At 43.7% G+C, this 17,192-nt stretch overlaps 1 protein-coding gene across 1 annotated transcript in view; it reads left to right on the forward strand.

Moving 5' to 3' along the window:
* Positions 1-15,195, forward strand: part of SLC45A4 (solute carrier family 45 member 4) — a 62,682-nt gene extending 47,487 nt beyond the window's left edge. Inside the window, exons 3-8 of the mRNA XM_056482833.1 lie at positions 2,915-3,103; positions 5,472-5,651; positions 5,755-6,830; positions 6,930-7,029; positions 8,018-8,229; positions 9,098-15,195. Of these exons, the coding sequence (XP_056338808.1) occupies positions 2,915-3,103; positions 5,472-5,651; positions 5,755-6,830; positions 6,930-7,029; positions 8,018-8,229; positions 9,098-9,457 (2,117 nt within the window). The 3' untranslated portion in view covers positions 9,458-15,195. The remainder of the gene's footprint in view (positions 1-2,914; positions 3,104-5,471; positions 5,652-5,754; positions 6,831-6,929; positions 7,030-8,017; positions 8,230-9,097) is intronic.
* The last annotated feature ends 1,997 nt before the right edge of the window (positions 15,196-17,192 follow it).

Below are 17,192 nucleotides of genomic sequence, written 5' to 3' on the forward strand. Positions count from 1 at the left end.
TTGAAATAATTTTAGGACATTTTTATGACAGTTAAAGCATAAAAAATACCTATCTGTCCAATTTAGAAATGGGCAGGTTTCACATTTGAAGGAGAAATATTTGTAAACAGTTTTTAGTTCTCTGCACAAGTCATTTCAAATGGTTTGTGTGTTTCCAGAACTTTTTTTTTTGTGTATACCACAGAGAAGTGTCATTGCAGACTGTAGACAAAGTGATGGCCTCAAGGACAGAGGGACAGTGAGCTGTGCCAACCCCTGGTGTCTGTGATTTGCACTTTTATTGCTTGTCCCTGATCTACCAGTGCTTCCTTGTTGTTTTCTGCTCACAGTCTCCATTAAAACAAATTGTTTGTTTCAATGGATGTTGGATTATTAAACGAGAATCTCTTTGTGTCCATTTTACTTAAATATGTCTGTTTGATTGTTTACTCACATAAGATGTGATGAGGCTTGTTAGTTAGGCTGATGACAGAGCTCTTGCCAGCCTTCACCCCTGTGTTTATTTAAAATCTCTGTATGATTTACTGCAAAACCTTCCCAGTGTCTCACGAGTGTTTACTGATGGATGAGCTCGATTGAGATGTCCCAGCTCATAAGTCACAAGTCACAGCATAATTCAGAAAAGAAATGTCTGCTTTCAACACACAGCCCTCGTGCAGTGAAATGCCATCAAGTTGTTCCAGATGTTGGTGATCACTGCAGTAAAGATCCATGACATTGGTTAAGCTGCATCCTCTCACTGAAACAGACTCTGTAGGACTTGGCCTCACACAATAGCAACCATTGGTGCTAAACCACTACTCCCAGGATGGCTCTGTGCAGGCAAAATGGAATATGAGTATTTACACGTTGCCATTTTTTCTGTGTCCTGAAGAAAAATCATTCACCCTAAATGAAACATGCCCAGCCTTTAGTTTTACTTGCCTTGAACCAAATGTTTCCTTTTCCCCATGATTAATTAATTTTTTAAGCCAGCTCAAGCACTGATAAGTGCAACATCTTGGAGCAGGTGAAGTGCCAGTTAAACATGAAGTGACTGAACCTGTTTGTGTGCTTGGGAAGCTGTTGAACCTGGTGAAGTTAAAAGGAGTGATAGAACCACAGGGAGATGGAAGTTTTCCTTGCTCTTCTGCTTGAATTGCTGTCTTCCTAACTTGCATCTTTAATTAGAATAGTGTTCATGAAGAGAAGCTGGATGGTGCAAAGAAATGTGGTCTGGAGGCACTGTGGCTTCTTGAACAAGAGCTCTTAGATCATAACCCAGAGTTATGTTTCAGCTAAAACTTCCATGTCAGCCAAAACATCACTAAACAGCAGGAAAAGCTAAGCAGGAGATAGTGATTTGAATCATGATGTGAACACAGTGCCACCTGTGCAAACACAGCCCTTTTCTAAAGATCTAAATCCTGTGCAAAAGAAATCAGCAGTTCCATGGTACCCTGATGTGGAGTACTGACCTCAGTACAGGCCTGAAGCTGCCTGTAACAGGGAAAGGTGGCTGAACCATGATGCCATTCCCTGTGGCACGAGGTTCATGGCAAACAGGTTGGGAAGTTTCAGCAGGGGCAGGTGTCACTGTTAGCTTGTTCATTAGCCAAAGTTGAGTCAAATCACACAGACCTTGGCCTCAGACCTGGATTTTGAATCCTGATTATGAAATTGGCTATTTATGACAAAAAAATAGCTCTTTTTTCCATAATATAATCTCTGGATCACCACAGAGTGTGCAACACTTGGAAAGATCTCATCTGTCTCATGGAAGAAGTCACTCTTGCTAGTCAAGATTTGGTGCTACTTTAAACAGCAGCAGATTAGACTTCCAAATTTGCATCAGAGGCTATTTTGGGCAGGGATTGGTATAATCCTGCTTGGTAATGGATGCCTCAGTGTGCTGAGCAAGGAGCACAAGGTACAGGTTGATCTTGCCAGCAAAGGTCAAATGCTGCTCACACTAGCCATATATGGGTTTGGATAATAAATGGTTTTCCTTCCTGGGATAAAGACACTGAGTTTTTCTGTCTTGGCATCAGTTGGACTGCAAGAAATAGATTATTTTGTTTTTAACGTTTTTCTGAGAACCGTGTTGGAGTGTTACCTGCCCTGTGCTGATAAGGAGCAGGAGGCAGGTCCCAGAGGAGCCGGCTTGGCTGCTGCTGTGGCCAGTCTGCCACCTGCAGGCCACTGCTCCGTGCTGGGGATGTGGAGAGCGGGGCTTGGGAGCTCCTTCTTCTCCAGAAATAATAATTTCTAGCAAGTTGTTATTTTCTAGTAAGTGCTATGTAATAAATTTTAACTTTTTCCCATCTGATCCTATGAATAGTCATCTCTGTTCTTAAAGAAAGCAAAGACAATGGGGATGAGCAAGACTTAGATTTATCTAAGTTGATGAATAATTGGTAATTGTTGTTTTTATTGTCTGTTGTTCATTTTTGTACATTTTTGTGCTCAGAAATGGGAAATTTCATACAACATTCAAATTCTGTCCTTCACTCAGTCCATTAAATCCTTAATAACTCTTGTGGCGGTGGTCACAGATTAAAACAACACCACTATAATGTTTTGAATCTTAAAGGCTTTGTTGAGCAGGGGATATGACAGCCAGGTGGCTTCCAAGCACCTCAAAATCTCTGGTTTTATGTTCCATGAATCCACAGAGGATTCAGTAGCAGAAATTCTCCAGTTGTTACGTTCTTATTGTCCAGGTATTTGAAAGGGAAATGATCTGTGCTTATCTTAGCTGTTTTTTAAACCATTGCTAAAGAATCTTAAATGAATTTTTAATTTGAGAAAGAATTCACTGTAGGAAAATTACCCTCAATTTACCATTTTCAATGCTGTAATAAAACTTCATGTATAGAGTGAAATGCTTGGTGTGTGCCACATAACCTTTCTATCATTTTTGTCTTTGTTTTAGGTCTTCCTGAACAATACTACAGCCTCACTTGGTTCCTCAGCCCTATCCTGGGCTTGATCTTCACTCCACTCATAGGTTCAGCCAGTGACCGCTGCACGCTGAGCTGGGGCCGCCGGCGGCCCTTTATCCTTGCTCTCTGCATTGGTGTCCTCTTTGGAGTTGCACTTTTCCTTAATGGCTCTGTGATAGGTAAATAACAAGGAAATCCCCTGCATGGATCCCCTGCTAATGTACCTGCTTTGAGATTTTAATGTAGGAAGTAAAGATAATGTTCTGCAGTTGGTTTGCCGCATATTTAATGTTAAAATCATTAGAAATCTCCACAACCTACACTTGAGCTGTCTCCATCTCGCCTGTTATTATTGGAACTCATGAGTTACAGCTCTGTGCTGACCATTGTGCAATCCTAGCTGTAACTGGTATTAATAACAATGTTATTAATACAATGGTTGCCAGCATGTTTGCAGTCGCTGAGACGAATTTGGTCGATCCTTGACATGGGAAAATTGTAGCAACCTGTTCACAGGGAAATGTTTCCTGTTGTGATCCATTTTCCCTTTAATGCATATCTGGCAACACATCCTGTTTCCAGCATTATTTCAAAAATTATCTTTTCACTTTTTCTTGTGCTTTTCTTAGACCCAGTATTGAAAAAGTCCAGAACACAGTTAATATTTGTTTATCAAAAACTATGTGGGAAAATAATTTTTCCTGAGCACCCATCAAAGCTGGTAAAAATAGTTTCCCTTGAACATAGTTTACTACGAATTTAATCTACAATCTCTTTGTAAATTTATTGTAGGAGAGGTGACAGCAAGTACGTTTAGGAAAATGTTTACAAAATTATTGGACTGATGGAAGCAAAAGGAACTTAGCACCTAATAACATCCTCTTGGCTCTCTCTCTTGGGGTTAGATGCAGTTCTATTGTGAAACAGGTCTACTAATTGAGGGAAATGAGTGGAATGTTACCTTGACTCAGCCTGTTAAAGCCAGACTGGAATGCCATATGATTGACTTCAATGCTCTGCAAACTGCAGTGGGCAAACTATTCAGATAGATGACGTTTATGTTTTTTTAATTTATCCAAATACTAAATATTATTTATTCGAATTGTTATCATATGGCATTGTCCTGGGGTGATTGTATGGTTTGATATCAATTGTATTTAGTTGTTGTGTCTCCAAGACTTATTCCTCTTCCTCCAGATGTTTGCAGGGTGTTACACTGCAACCCTCTTACAAGTTTTTAAGTGATACAAAGATCTCAGTTCCACATAGTAGTTTAGGTCAGGAGCCATTGATACTGGCAAGCAAACCTCAGGCTCAGTTTATAGGCTTATTTTGAAGCCTTCTAATAAATCAGCACAAAATATTGTCGATTTTTCTTCTTTGCTTTCCTCAGTCTCTAGTTACTTGCAATCCTAATTGCTATTTGGGACAACAGAAGATGCTGCAAAAACTGTATCAGACCCTCTTCCATAACATGACCTCTGGCAGTAGGAATCATAGGGAGGGAAACCAGGAACAGAGAGGTTGGCTAATCCCAGTTGTGATACAGCCATGTTTCAGGAGAACACCTTACCCAGCTCCTGTTCTCTCCTGCCCTATTTAGGTTTCCAGCAGATCTAAAGCACTTTTTGTGTTTTTTGCTGTAGGGTTCAGCTGAGTGTGAAACGCATATAAACTTCTTTAGCCTTCAAAGGGCTTGGTATAAATGAGGATTCAATATGCAGGAATCAGCACTTGAGATTTAGATGATTTTTGGTGGCTTAGCCAGTTCATCTCCTTCCACAGACATTTTAATCAGTTACACTAATGGTTTTATCAGCCTCGCATGTGTAATTTCTAAATCTCTGTGATTCGAGTAATTCATGCTTTTGAACAAATTATCCAGCTCTGCACTAATGCTGCCTTTCTCTACTCTGTAGACAAAAAGCATTTCATCTCATGCTGTCAACAGAAGCTGACTGATGCTTTTTGCAATGCAAAATACATCCATGTTGCTTGATCCTTGGAACTTTTGCTTATAAAAAGCGATCTAGAAAATAAGGGTGTTTAAGAAAAACAAAAAGAGTTAAACAAAAAGGGTTTATCCTCGTGTACTGCAACAACTGCATTAAGCATTGACTACTGCACATTAAGCATCGTGTCAGGAAGGCTGCCAGCAGTGCAGTTACCTGTGGATGTATCTGACAGATGAAATATGTCATTTTGGATACTCCCCTCTCCCACCATGGCTGTGTTTTATAAAAACAGCCTTCAGTATCCAAAGGAAAATACATGGGAGGAATACGAAATAATATCTAGTGCTCCCAGAGGTTTAAGAGATGCTTTATAAAATAACATTTTGATAAATGTCAGTCTTAAGAACATAAAAAACATCCTTGTCCCAGACCTTCCATGATGCTGTGCCAAAGAGTGGAATTGCTATTTTGCTCCATAAAGGAATGTTTGCTGTGAGCATGTTGGCCGCCCTCTCTAAAGGTGTTAAGCTTGTTCTTAGGAGTTTGTCCTTTTTAAATGAGATGCTCAGATCCCTCTGCCATTTTTCCCCAGGTCTGGCTATTGGTGATGTCCCGGACAAGCAGCCCATTGGAATAGTTCTCACAGTGCTTGGGGTTGTGGTGTTGGACTTCTGTGCCGATGCAACCGAAGGGCCAATTCGGGCCTACTTGTTGGATGTGGTGGACAGTGAAGAACAAGACATGGCCCTGAACATCCATGCCTTTTCAGCTGGTAGGGAGTTAGCTGAGATGTTTTTGGCAGCTGTTCCTGAAAAACAGGTTGTTGCTGAATTGATTTTTCCTGACCTCACTTCTCACTTTTTTCTGTTCCACAGGTCTTGGAGGAGCAATTGGTTATATGTTAGGAGGGCTGGACTGGACACAGACCTTCTTGGGTAGCATTTTTAAATCTCAAGAGCAAGTCCTTTTTTTCTTTGCAGCCATTATTTTCTCTGTCTCCGTTGCTCTCCACCTTTTTAGCATTGAAGAAGAGCAATATAACCCTCAGCAGGACAGGATGGATGATGAAGGAGACACACTTTCCAGTGCCAAATTCAGTGGCAGCCTCCCCCCTCTGAATCGGCTGAATGTAATTAGTGAGGAAGAGCCATATGGAGCTTCCATGTTCCATGATGAGGTTCAGTCGGAGCATGACCTCAGTATGGAGTTCCTTGAGGTGAACATTGTGAGAAGCAAGAGTGACTCAGTTCTGCACATGCCCGATGCCACACTGGAAATTGAATCGGAGCTGCTTTTCCTGCATGACATCGAACCCTCCATTTTTCAGGATGCTTCGTACCCAAACACTCCCCACAACACAAGCCAGGAGATCATGAAATCCAAACTCAACCACCTGTCTGCTTTCCTCAGGGAGAATGAGAAGGAGGAGGAAATGTTGCTTGATAACCGTTTAAATGAAGATAAAGTCCCAAACATCAACGGCTCCCTACCAAAAGAGTTCCTCAACGGGCACGCCAGAATAGGCATGAAGCAGTCCAGCACTTCCAACTCCATGCGGCGGCGGCGGCACATGTTCTACCGGCAGCCGTCCTACACCTTCTCCTACTACGGCAAGATCGGCTCGCACCGGTACCGCTTCCGCCGCGCCAACGCCATCGTCCTCATCAAGTCCTCGCGCAGCATGAACGACATCTACGACATGCAGAAACGGCAGCGGCAGCGCTGCCGGCACCGCAACCAGAGTGGCACCACCAACTCCAGCGGGGACACGGAGAGCGAGGAGGGCGAGACCGAAACCACCGTCAGGCTCCTGTGGCTCTCCATGCTAAAGATGCCCAAGGAGCTGCTGCGGCTGTGCGTCTGCCACCTCCTGACGTGGTTTTCCATCATCGCCGAGGCTGTGTTCTATACGGATTTCATGGGACAGGTCATCTTCCAGGGTGATCCAAAGGTAGGAGAGCAGTTCCCATGGGCAGGCCTGCTCAGAGTCCCTCGTTTCTGAGATGTGCTCAGTATAACAAAGTGATGTTGGTGGTTGTGTCTGTTGCAGGCCCCTTCGAACTCAACTGAGCTGCACGCCTACAATGCTGGAGTTCAGATGGGATGCTGGGGGCTGGTGATTTATGCTGCTACTGCTGCTGTTTGTTCAGGTAAAAGACTGCAGTCACACAGTGGAATACACCTCATGCATGTTTTTCTAAGGTAAAAGTAGAATTGTGCAATATTCTGAGTAGGAAGTGACCCACAAGGACCATCTATCTCCTGGCCCTTCTGAAACAGTGTTGCTTCAGTTGACATCTACCTCCTTGCTTGAGGTAAAGGATATTTTGGAAAAGCATTTTTTGCGGTCATAAAGGGAATGGCTTCTTTAAGAATCAATATTAAAAAGTTCCTCCAAATGCAGAGGTGGAAATATGAACAGATGGTTAAGTGGCATAAAGCGCAAAATGAAATCAAAGGATGTTGAGTGGCATTTAACAAGCCTTTAGGAAACTAAAATCATGCTTGGTAGAAGATTTAAGCATATGCAAGAGGTTTTTGCAAAGACTGGTTTTAAATCAATATTATAAATATGTATTTCTGAAAGTCATTCTGCAGATAATTTGGGCTTGCAGTAGACTCTGAAATGGAGAGTTTTTGCCAAACTTAAATTTTGCCTTTTGCAGCACATAGCAGGCATGTCTGCAAAGCTCAGTACCGTGGGGACAGGCTTTTTCTAAAGCAGGAACACATCCTGTTCCCAGTGAGGGCTGGGCTGTGCTGGTCAGACAGCCCAAATTTGAACATTCACCTCCTAAACAGGGTATAGAGCTGCCATGGCTACATCAATCCCCTAAAGCTTTAGTAAATAAACTGATATTTAAATGGCTTCAAACTGAAAAAAGTAGGTTTAGATTGGATATTGGGAAAAAATTCTTCCCTATGAGAGTGGTGAGGCTCTGGCACAGGTTGCCCAGGGCAGCTGTGGTTGCCCCATCCCTGGCAGTGTTCAGGGCCAGGCTGGATGGGGCTTGGAGCAACCTGGGATAGTGGAAGGTGTCTCTGCCCATGGCAGGGGTGGTTGGCACTGGATGGTCTTTAAGGCCCCTTCCAACCCAAGCCACTCTGTGATTCCTGTTTTATCCTTTATCTCTGCAGCCTTGTTGCAGAAATACTTGGACAACTACGACCTCAGCATAAAAGTGATCTACATCCTGGGCACGCTGGGTTTTTCCCTTGGCACTGCAGTGATGGCCATGTTCCCCAACGTGTACGTCACCATGATAATGATCAGCACGATGGGAATAGTCTCCATGAGCATCTCCTACTGCCCCTACGCGCTTTTGGGACAATACCATGAGATAAAACAGGTGGGTGGAATATGTATTTGGAGTATATATATGAATCAAGGCAGAATATTCATTCTCTTAACATCACAGTGGCAAAATGGATTTGTTAAATCTCATTATTGAAGATACCTGCTTTGTTGGGATGTGTGCCAAAGCTTGAATGCATAGTAAATAGCAGGAGCTGGTGCTGAAATCAGACGGTCTTGGCATTGAGTTGGCTCAGAGGGGGTCATGATTGCTTTTTCCAGTGCTGAGGTATAAAACAATCTGGGTGCATATGGCAGATGAAGAGAAATTAAATTATTATTGGAGTATTTACTATATATCTGTTTGTTACTCCTGTCTTGGATGTGGTATGGTAATATTGCTCAGGTTTTTCACAGTCTTAGATGTTGAAGTGAGTCTGGAAATGCAGCTGTAATTTTGGGGATGCATAAAGCAAAACAATTCTGCTGGAAACAAGGACGATTTTATTTACCAACAGTGTTCATTCCACTGTTCATTTGCATTACAAATTACAGGAGGATCATTTATTACAAGATCCTGAGTTGTGACTAGGAGGGGGATTCCTTTTTATAAAATGAATAATATAAAATTAATGTTTCATGTATCAGCAAATATTTCATGTAAAATTGTTTCTACAAAACCTAATATTGGACTTGATTTGGGCTAGAAGTGACCCAGTCAATACCTGCCTCGTGCTGCAGGGTCCTGAGGAGGCTGTTGATGAGCAGATAAGGAGGCAGTTGCTCTGGAGTTGTGTTGTGGTGCTGCACAAAAATGATGTGAAGTTAACCACAAGGCTGAGAAACTTGAGGAAAGCTCTGGTGTTTAAGTATTGCTTTCATCCATTGCTTTACCTCCTACCATGTTTCTTGTCTTTTTGCAGTACATTCACCACAGCCCCGGGAACTCGAAGCGAGGGTTCGGCATCGACTGCGCCATCCTGTCGTGTCAGGTTTACATCTCCCAGATCCTGGTGGCCTCCGCGCTCGGCGGCGTCGTGGACGTGGTGGGCACGGTCAGAGTCATCCCCATGGTGGCTTCAGTGGGATCCTTCCTGGGTTTTTTGACAGCCACTTTCTTGGTGATTTACCCCGAAGTCAACGAGGAGCCAAAGGAAGAGCAGAAGGGGCTGGGCCCTCCCGAGGCAGGCGAGGGCGGCGCGGGCGCGGAGAAGCCGACGGTGCTGAAGCTGACGCGCAAAGGAGCCGCGGCGGCGGAGCCGGAGGGCGAGTCGGCCGTGTGAGCCCCCGACGCTCGTTCACCCACATTCCACGGAGTGCAGGTGTAGGATCAAGAACTTCTACTGTGGGATTTTTCTTTTCCAAGAAAGCAAATTAGGACCTTCACTACTTGTAGCTAAAATTTGCAGAAGAAAAGGCAGTTTTGTGCAAAAATGTAAATGAAATTCTGTAGTCCTTCCTCTTGGTTTGAGCAGGTCGCTCTGATGCTAATTGCTTTCTCTACAACTTAGAAATGTCATTTCTGAACACTTTTTTATTAAGGATACATTTAGATTTCAAATAAGTTTTATTAATCTGCATGAGACTCACAGTGTATACAATTAGCAGTTAGAAAAATTAAGTTTTCGGCTGTTTTTAAACTAACAGAAAATGGAAGCTATCTCAACCTATAGTCTCTTGCCATTTTTTTGTCTGAACATTTCAGATTTCACTAGTGTAATAACTGAATCAAATGCTTAGACATCATTGATTTTTTTCACGAGCATGATATTACTGGTCTGACAGCTACGTTAATTTTAGACTTCATGTTTTTGTTAGTGCAATTACGGCAGAATCCTTTTATTTGCAATTATTTTTCAAGGAAAAAAAAAGCAATTACTGCGGTTTCTAAGAAACTGCCATGAATTCTTTTAGTCATACTATTCACAACCACTCCCAAATCTGCTGCTTGTCAGGAGAGGGTGACACTGGGTGCTGGATGTCAGCTGTAGATGGAAGGAGCAGCAGCTGGGAGAGGTGACCAGCACTCACAGGTTTCTTTATCACAAGTGCTGCATTTTATGAATGTTGTTGGAATACGCTGTGACAATTTTTAGCTGAGAGTTTCACGTGCCGGTGAACTCGGGGGTTTTCTCAGCATTTAAACCTGATCATCTCTGGATGAAGCTGCCATGGAGAAAGGGCATCTCTGGGGTCAGCTTCGTGGGAGGGGGCGTGTGGATTCTCTTCCCTAGGGAAAGGAAGTCATTGATTAATTGCACTTTTTACGATCCTTTAACCTCCTGGCTGGGAATGCAGCAGCCGAGGTAAAGGCACCGGGTCAGTACAACAAGGAGAGCCCAAGGCCTACCTCTGTCACTTTATGGCATAGTCTGGGTGTATAAAAATCTGTGTCAGAAACAGTTTTTAGGCCTTAAAATTCAAATGTTGCTGTTCCAGTCCCTGTGTTGGAGGATTTGTAGGCCGGAGCTCTTCTGAGCTGCCGTACCAATGTCGTCAGCACATCCTCCATGTCCCCTTCCATGATTCAGGACACAGCTGCAGTGCAAATATACTTTTCTGGAAAGAGGTTGAAAGAGTTGTGCTAACTTGATTTAAAATAGGTTTGGATCATTATCCAGCAGCCATTTAAAGCAACTTTCGAAACTTGTGTTTCACGAACTTCTGATTGTCATTTTTAACACATGTTTGTGATGCTGTTGACTCATTTTGGCTTGGGCCCCCCAGTCTGTGTGCTGGACAGGCAAACACAGCATGGTGTGAGATTCCTGCCCTCAAACTCCTCCTCCTCCAAGACTTGCCTGTGTCAATGATGCTGCAATCCAGGCATTCAGACAAAGAAGCTATATTTCAATATGAAAAGCAGTTTTTAATGAATTACTTGAATTGTCAGTGTATTTGAGAAATGAATGTTTGGGTGTATTTGAAGGTGGCATCCGTGGGTTTCTCTGAAGGCTTCCAGTTGATGCCTGGAATGCCTGTGGCCCCTGCTATCAAGGGTGATGATGTTTTTAGGCTGGTGACATCACAGAGCACTGAGGTACATGTAATCACACAGGACTTAGGGGTTGTATTTGTTTTTCCAAGTGTCTTGAGGAAGTCTTCTTTTTTCCCATGGTGACTATTTTTTTATGTAGAACATGTACTGTGAACTGTGCTCAGACAGGGGAGCAATACTACTGAAGGGCTTGAGTCCTTACTGAAGAAAGCAGTTGTGAGAAATTCTGCCGTGAATTTATCATCTCAGTTACATTTAATATATTCTGATGATGTTGATGTGTGAGAGACAAGTGTTGTGTTTCACCCTAGCACTGGCATTCGTCTAAGTTACATCTGATTTACACATTTTAAAGTGGCTTTAATATTTTAGTTTTGAAGCTTCTTGAATATCCTGCTTTTGGTTAAATAACCATACAAGTACTCCTTATTTTAATCTCTACTGCTGGAAAGGTTCCTCAACAGTTTAAAAACTTGCATCTTCTGACTGGTGTCAGCCTTACCCTTTTCCCAAGGGTTCCATGGACCAGCATGGATCAAATCTCCATTACTCCACATTGCACTTTCTAAGCCAAGGTCTCTTTCACTGCACCATCACACTGACCAAATAGCTGCAGAGAGGGAGGAGAGGCTGAATCTCCCTCTGACTTCACATCCCACAGAGGGAACATGACACCATTCTGGGAGTGAGCTCACCCATGTTTATGGAGCTTTCTCAGCCAGGGAAGGGCAAGGAGGGAGGAAGGACCTTTCATTTCAAACCCAGAGGCTTCAAGCAAGGGCAGGGCAGGGCCAGTTTTGTCATGGACAGCATTTGGCATGGTTTCATTTCTAAGAACTGGATGTTAAATCCGTGTTTGGAGTTGTTCATGGGGCTCATAACGCAGGAATACTCACACTGCCACGGCAGGAAGCTGATTTCACTCCCTGGTAAAGGCAAAGGAAATAATTATTCCTTGTAAATGCACTGAAGTTTTTGTAGTGTTGCCAGAAGAATTAACTTGGGGAGCCCCAGCCAAAGCATCTCCTCCTGTCCTTGGGCCAGCCTGGGAAACACCTACACCAGCTTCACCCGCTGAGTCTCCAAGGGCTTTTCCTTGGATGTGAAAGTTTTCTTTCTAGCCCCAGCATGTCTCAGGGTAGAGTGGGCAATGATTTATTTCTTCATCTGTCCCTTACCTTATCTTTTCATATAGAAATGATTTTTTTTTTGCCACAATTAAAGATAAAGTAATACAGTTTTATGTGTTTGTGCAGAGCTTGCAGAAAGAGAAGTTTGAAGTGGCTTTTTTTTTTAATTCCTGGTGACAACGAGCATCTGTTTTTTCTTGATTGTATTCTTGTGTAGTTGAAGTCATCCCACTGGACCTTCAGTGTAGTAGGACTAAGGTTTAGTGGTTCAGTTCTGTGTTGTTCAGTGCTATAAACAATTTTAACATGTTCTGCTGCAGTGATGTGTGACATGAGGTACTGCTGGTGCTCAGGCCCTCAAAGGCTGTGGTCAGTCAGCTGCACCTCTTGAGATGTCTCATGTGAGAGTAGAGAAGCTTTAACTTTCACCCCTTGGAAAGGCAGAGTGTGGGTTTGGCCCTCTTGGGTTATTCCAAGTGAGATCTGTGCTGTTTGTGGATGGCAATTTTAGACTCCAGAAGCAATAATTTCTTAGGAATGTTTCTCTTCCTGCTGGTTTGATGACTTTCATAGAGATTTATTGCCTAAATAGCCTTGTAATAACACAAATCTGGTGTTTTGCTGGCACTGGCTGTAAGCAGTTGTGGAAAAATAGGGGTTGTGCATCATCAGGAGGGAGGAGGCCAGTAAATCCTACAGAGGTTTGTGCTCTTGAAACACATGATGTCCTTTTCCCCTTTCATTTGGAGCCTTTTTCTAGGCTCTGAAATATTCCCAGCATATCAGTCTGAAAAGGAGGTGGCTGCAAATTTACCCTCCTGGTTTCCTTGCTGATGCCAATGCTGGCACTCAGACCCCAGGATGGAACAGGCTGCATGAGGTTTTCCTCATAGGCAAGGACTGAGTCTTTCTTATCCCTCTCCCACCTGATCTGAAGACCCCAGCACTTGGAATGACAGCAGCAACCATGGAGCTTTTTGCCAGGTACCTCATTAAGAACAGGTCCCCTGCCCTTGATCCATGGTGAGCTTGGCTTCCTCCAGCATCCACCGTGAAAAGCAGGATTTTCCTGGGTGCCAGATCTCATGGCCATGCAGGCTGAGATCACATCTGTCAGTAAAGGCAGAGAGAGCTGGGACCTCCGGGCAGGAGGGAAGCACAGAAGGCAGGTGCTGATATTTGGGGTTTTTAGGGATGTGTGTGTGTGTCTGTACCTGTGTGTTTGTACATTTCAGACACACTGCTCGGGCCAAAATACCTTTGGGGGTTGTGTGTTGCTGTCACTGTACTCCACAATGTTTTCAACTGAGTTCTTCCAGGTTTCCCTCATCCTAGTCCCATGTGAGACAAGCTCAGCTATAAATATGTATCCTATTTAAATGAACAAACGAACTCCTGCATGATATTCCAAGCACATGTAGCAGCTTCGGCATCTGAAGTGTCTGTTGTGAAAGAGAAGTTGGTTTTCTTTGCAGCTGTTTTGTCCTCCTTTCCTTTGAATAGGCCAAATAAATGTAATGGACACCAAATGTTGCACAGAAATGTTGTTGATGACTGTGTGAAAAAAATACCAAATTTTATTTTTCTTTGCAGAAACTTTATGGTTCCAGAGAGTCCTTTAGCTGTTTTCCTTCCTTAAATGACAAAGCTGAACGTTTGTAAAGCACGTCACAAAATGGTCATTTGGAAAAAGTGGAGCTACCCAAAGCTTTCTCTTTGTCATGTTGCATCCAAAGGAGCTGCAGCAGCTCAAACACCAACTGGGGTTTGAATTTGAGGCTCAGCAGTTCAGAAACTGCCTTAGAAAACAACAAAAAGGCTCCATCCCTTTCCTGGCATGGCACTCGCACCCACTGATCTGCTCATTAGAGTGTTCCAGGTTTTCCTGTTGTTTAAATTAAAATCACTTCCTGGAAAACTGATTTGGTTTCGTTCCTCAACCCAAGCAGCTTCTCATGAATTTCCACCTCAGCTTCCCTTGCCCCAGGGAGTGCCAGGAGTGCCCAGGAGGGACAAATACATCCCCCACTAAAAGAGAGCATCTGTTCTAATTCAAAGACTTTTGATGCCCTTGCAACCTGCTAAAATTTTAGGGAAAATGCAGAGCATGGTTCAATTTGACCTGCTCTGGCACATTTATTCTTAAATTTGGAAGTTTGGGGTGAAGCTCTGGGAGCATTTAGTCATACTTAGTGTCACCTTATTTACTGTGCACCTACACAGTCCTTAGCAACAGCCAAATTGTAATAAATAACCCCAAAATCCAGACTTTTCTCTCAACAAATTGGCAGTTCCCAACGTGAATTTGTTTTGCCTGATGTAACATGAACACTAAGCCCTTGAAGTAGCCAAATGACCAGCTGATTTTAAATGCCTCGTATTACTAGAAAGCTGCATATAGGCATCTCATAGCGGGGAAAGAAATAAAAAATTTTAAAAAAGAAAAAAAAGAGAATATTTAGTTCCTTTGTGAACTGGCCATATGACAACTACTTTTTTATCAACTTATTAAGTTGGGGCACTATAATAGCTCTTGCTGAGTTTAGCAATGTTTATAAGCATGTGTTAAACACATAATGTTGTTTTATGAGGAAAAAGGGATAAAGAAAAGTGATGTCACAGATGAATGTTTGAGTGCGTAGACGGCATAATGTATGTATGATTTTTATTTCTACACTGTTGAGCTTGTTTTCTGTTTAAAGGTTAAAAAAATTGTTGCATGAGAACTGTTTTATTGTGTTCTGCACTTTCTGTTCTTTTTGTATAATCTTGATTTTTTTTTTCATTTATGCATAGAAAAGAAAAAAATCAGTTTAGAAATATTCTACTCCACGAGACATTGTGTTCCAATCTGTTGTTCCGATGTTCGATCTTAATAAACATTTCAGTAAGAGTTGGAGCCTCGTGTCCCTGTGGTGTTTGTAGAGGAGGTGACCTGGTCCCTGAGCTGTGTGAGGCAAATAACACTCACCTGCATCCCAGAAATTCATTAATATTCCCAAAAATTCCCCTGCAAGTATTGCCTGGCAAAAATGCTGGTGTTGCAATTCAGGGGTGGTTCTAAACTCACCTGATGCTTGCAGGGTTCAAGTGTAACCCAGAAGAGAGCACAGGTGAAGCAAAATGGGGATACCTGGGCAGGGGTGTGTCCCCAGCTCCAGGCTCTGCTCTGACAAAGGGTGGTGGCTGTCACACAATCTGTCACTTCTCATGCCACCACCAGGGCTGAGGAGCTGAGGGTCTTCCCAATCACCCGAGTCTATGATTTAATAGCCACCAGCAGCTCCCAAAGAAATCAGCTCCCATCCAAACCCATCAACATCTCTGACCATGGTGAACAAGAGGGGAAAGCTGGAGCCAGATCTCAAACACCAGCTGATGAGTAAACTTGCAGTGAAGAGCTCACTTACCCATTTGATTTCTAGTTTTCTTGACAGATTTCCTGTTTGTTCGTAAAGGAAATTCCTCAGAACAAGTATCAGCAGCTCTGAGAAGTCAATGCTCACCTGGGGTTTGGTTCATTTTTCATAGAATCATCACAGAATAGATTAAATGGGAAAACACCTCCAAGACTGAGATCAGCCTATGACCAATCACCACCTTTGTTAAGTAGACCAGAGCAGTGCCACATGTAGTCTTTCTGTAAACACCTCCAGAAACAGCCACTCCCCCACCTCCCTGGGCAGCCCCACACAGTGCTTGACAAAACTTCACGTGGAGAAATACTTCCTAATACCCAATCTAAACTTGCCCAGGTGCTAATTGAGGCTATTTCAGCTTGTCCTGTTCATAGGATGGACATGATGATCTCCAAGCCTTTTCCAACCTAGTTGATTCTGTGATTCTATGCTTGAGACTTAGGAGAAGAGACCAACCCTCAGCTGGCTACAACCTCCCATCAGGGAGTTGCAGAGAGTGACAAAGTCCCCCCTGAGCCTCCTTTCCTGCAGGCTGAAACCCCACAACTCCCTCAGCTGCTCCTCACCAGGCTTGTGCTCCAGAGCCTTCCCCGGTGCCACTGCCAATCCTGAGACATGCTTTAGCACTTCAATGTTGTTTTATGAGGGGGCAAAAAAATAGAAATACTACTCAAGGAGTGAACTCCTCAGTGCCCAGCAGAGAGGGACAACCACCACCCTGGTCCTGCTGCCACACTAGTGCTGACACAGAAGGTCAGGAGGCTGCTGGCCTCCCTCCCCACCTGGGCACATGCCAGTTCCCATTTGGCCACTATCTCCCAGCACCTCCAGAGCCTTTCCCACTGGGCAGCTTTGCAGCCACTCTGCCCCCAGCCTGGGGCACTGCAGGGCCTTGTTGGGACACCAGGGCAGGACTCAGGCCTTGGTTTTCTTGAACCTCATCCTGCTGGCCTCACACCATCCATGCAGCCTGATCACATCTCCCTGCAGAGCCTTCCTACCCTCCAGCACATCGACACTTCCATCCCCTTTGGTGTTTTCACTCAAGGGCTCTACCCAGCCCTTGGTCTTAAAAACACTGGGGATGCAGCCACCAATGCCACCACCTCTCACATGCCAAGTGAGCATTCTGGCAACTGAGCTCCCTTTTTGGCTAAACAAAACTCACACACTTTTCCCTGGACAAAAGTTTAAGGAAGAAGTGAAAACATAAAATACAATACATAGTACATCAGGCCCAGCCTATGCAGCTGCTTTTTCACCAGTACAGGGAGGAGAAGGGGGACCTCCCTCACTGGTGTAGGAGCCTCTCCAAATATCTACAGGACACCCAGGGAGGGGCTGTGCTGGGTTTGGGTAGGATAGAGCTGAGTGACTTCCTAATAGCTACCAACAAGAATGTGAGCAAATAGGGCAAGAGCCTCCCCTCCTGGCCCACTCTGCCCAGCAGTGTTGGGCTCATCCTCACCTT

The sequence above is a fragment of the Oenanthe melanoleuca genome, chromosome 2 (genome assembly GCF_029582105.1).
Source record: "Oenanthe melanoleuca isolate GR-GAL-2019-014 chromosome 2, OMel1.0, whole genome shotgun sequence".
In the NCBI taxonomy this organism is placed as follows: domain Eukaryota; kingdom Metazoa; phylum Chordata; class Aves; order Passeriformes; family Muscicapidae; genus Oenanthe; species Oenanthe melanoleuca.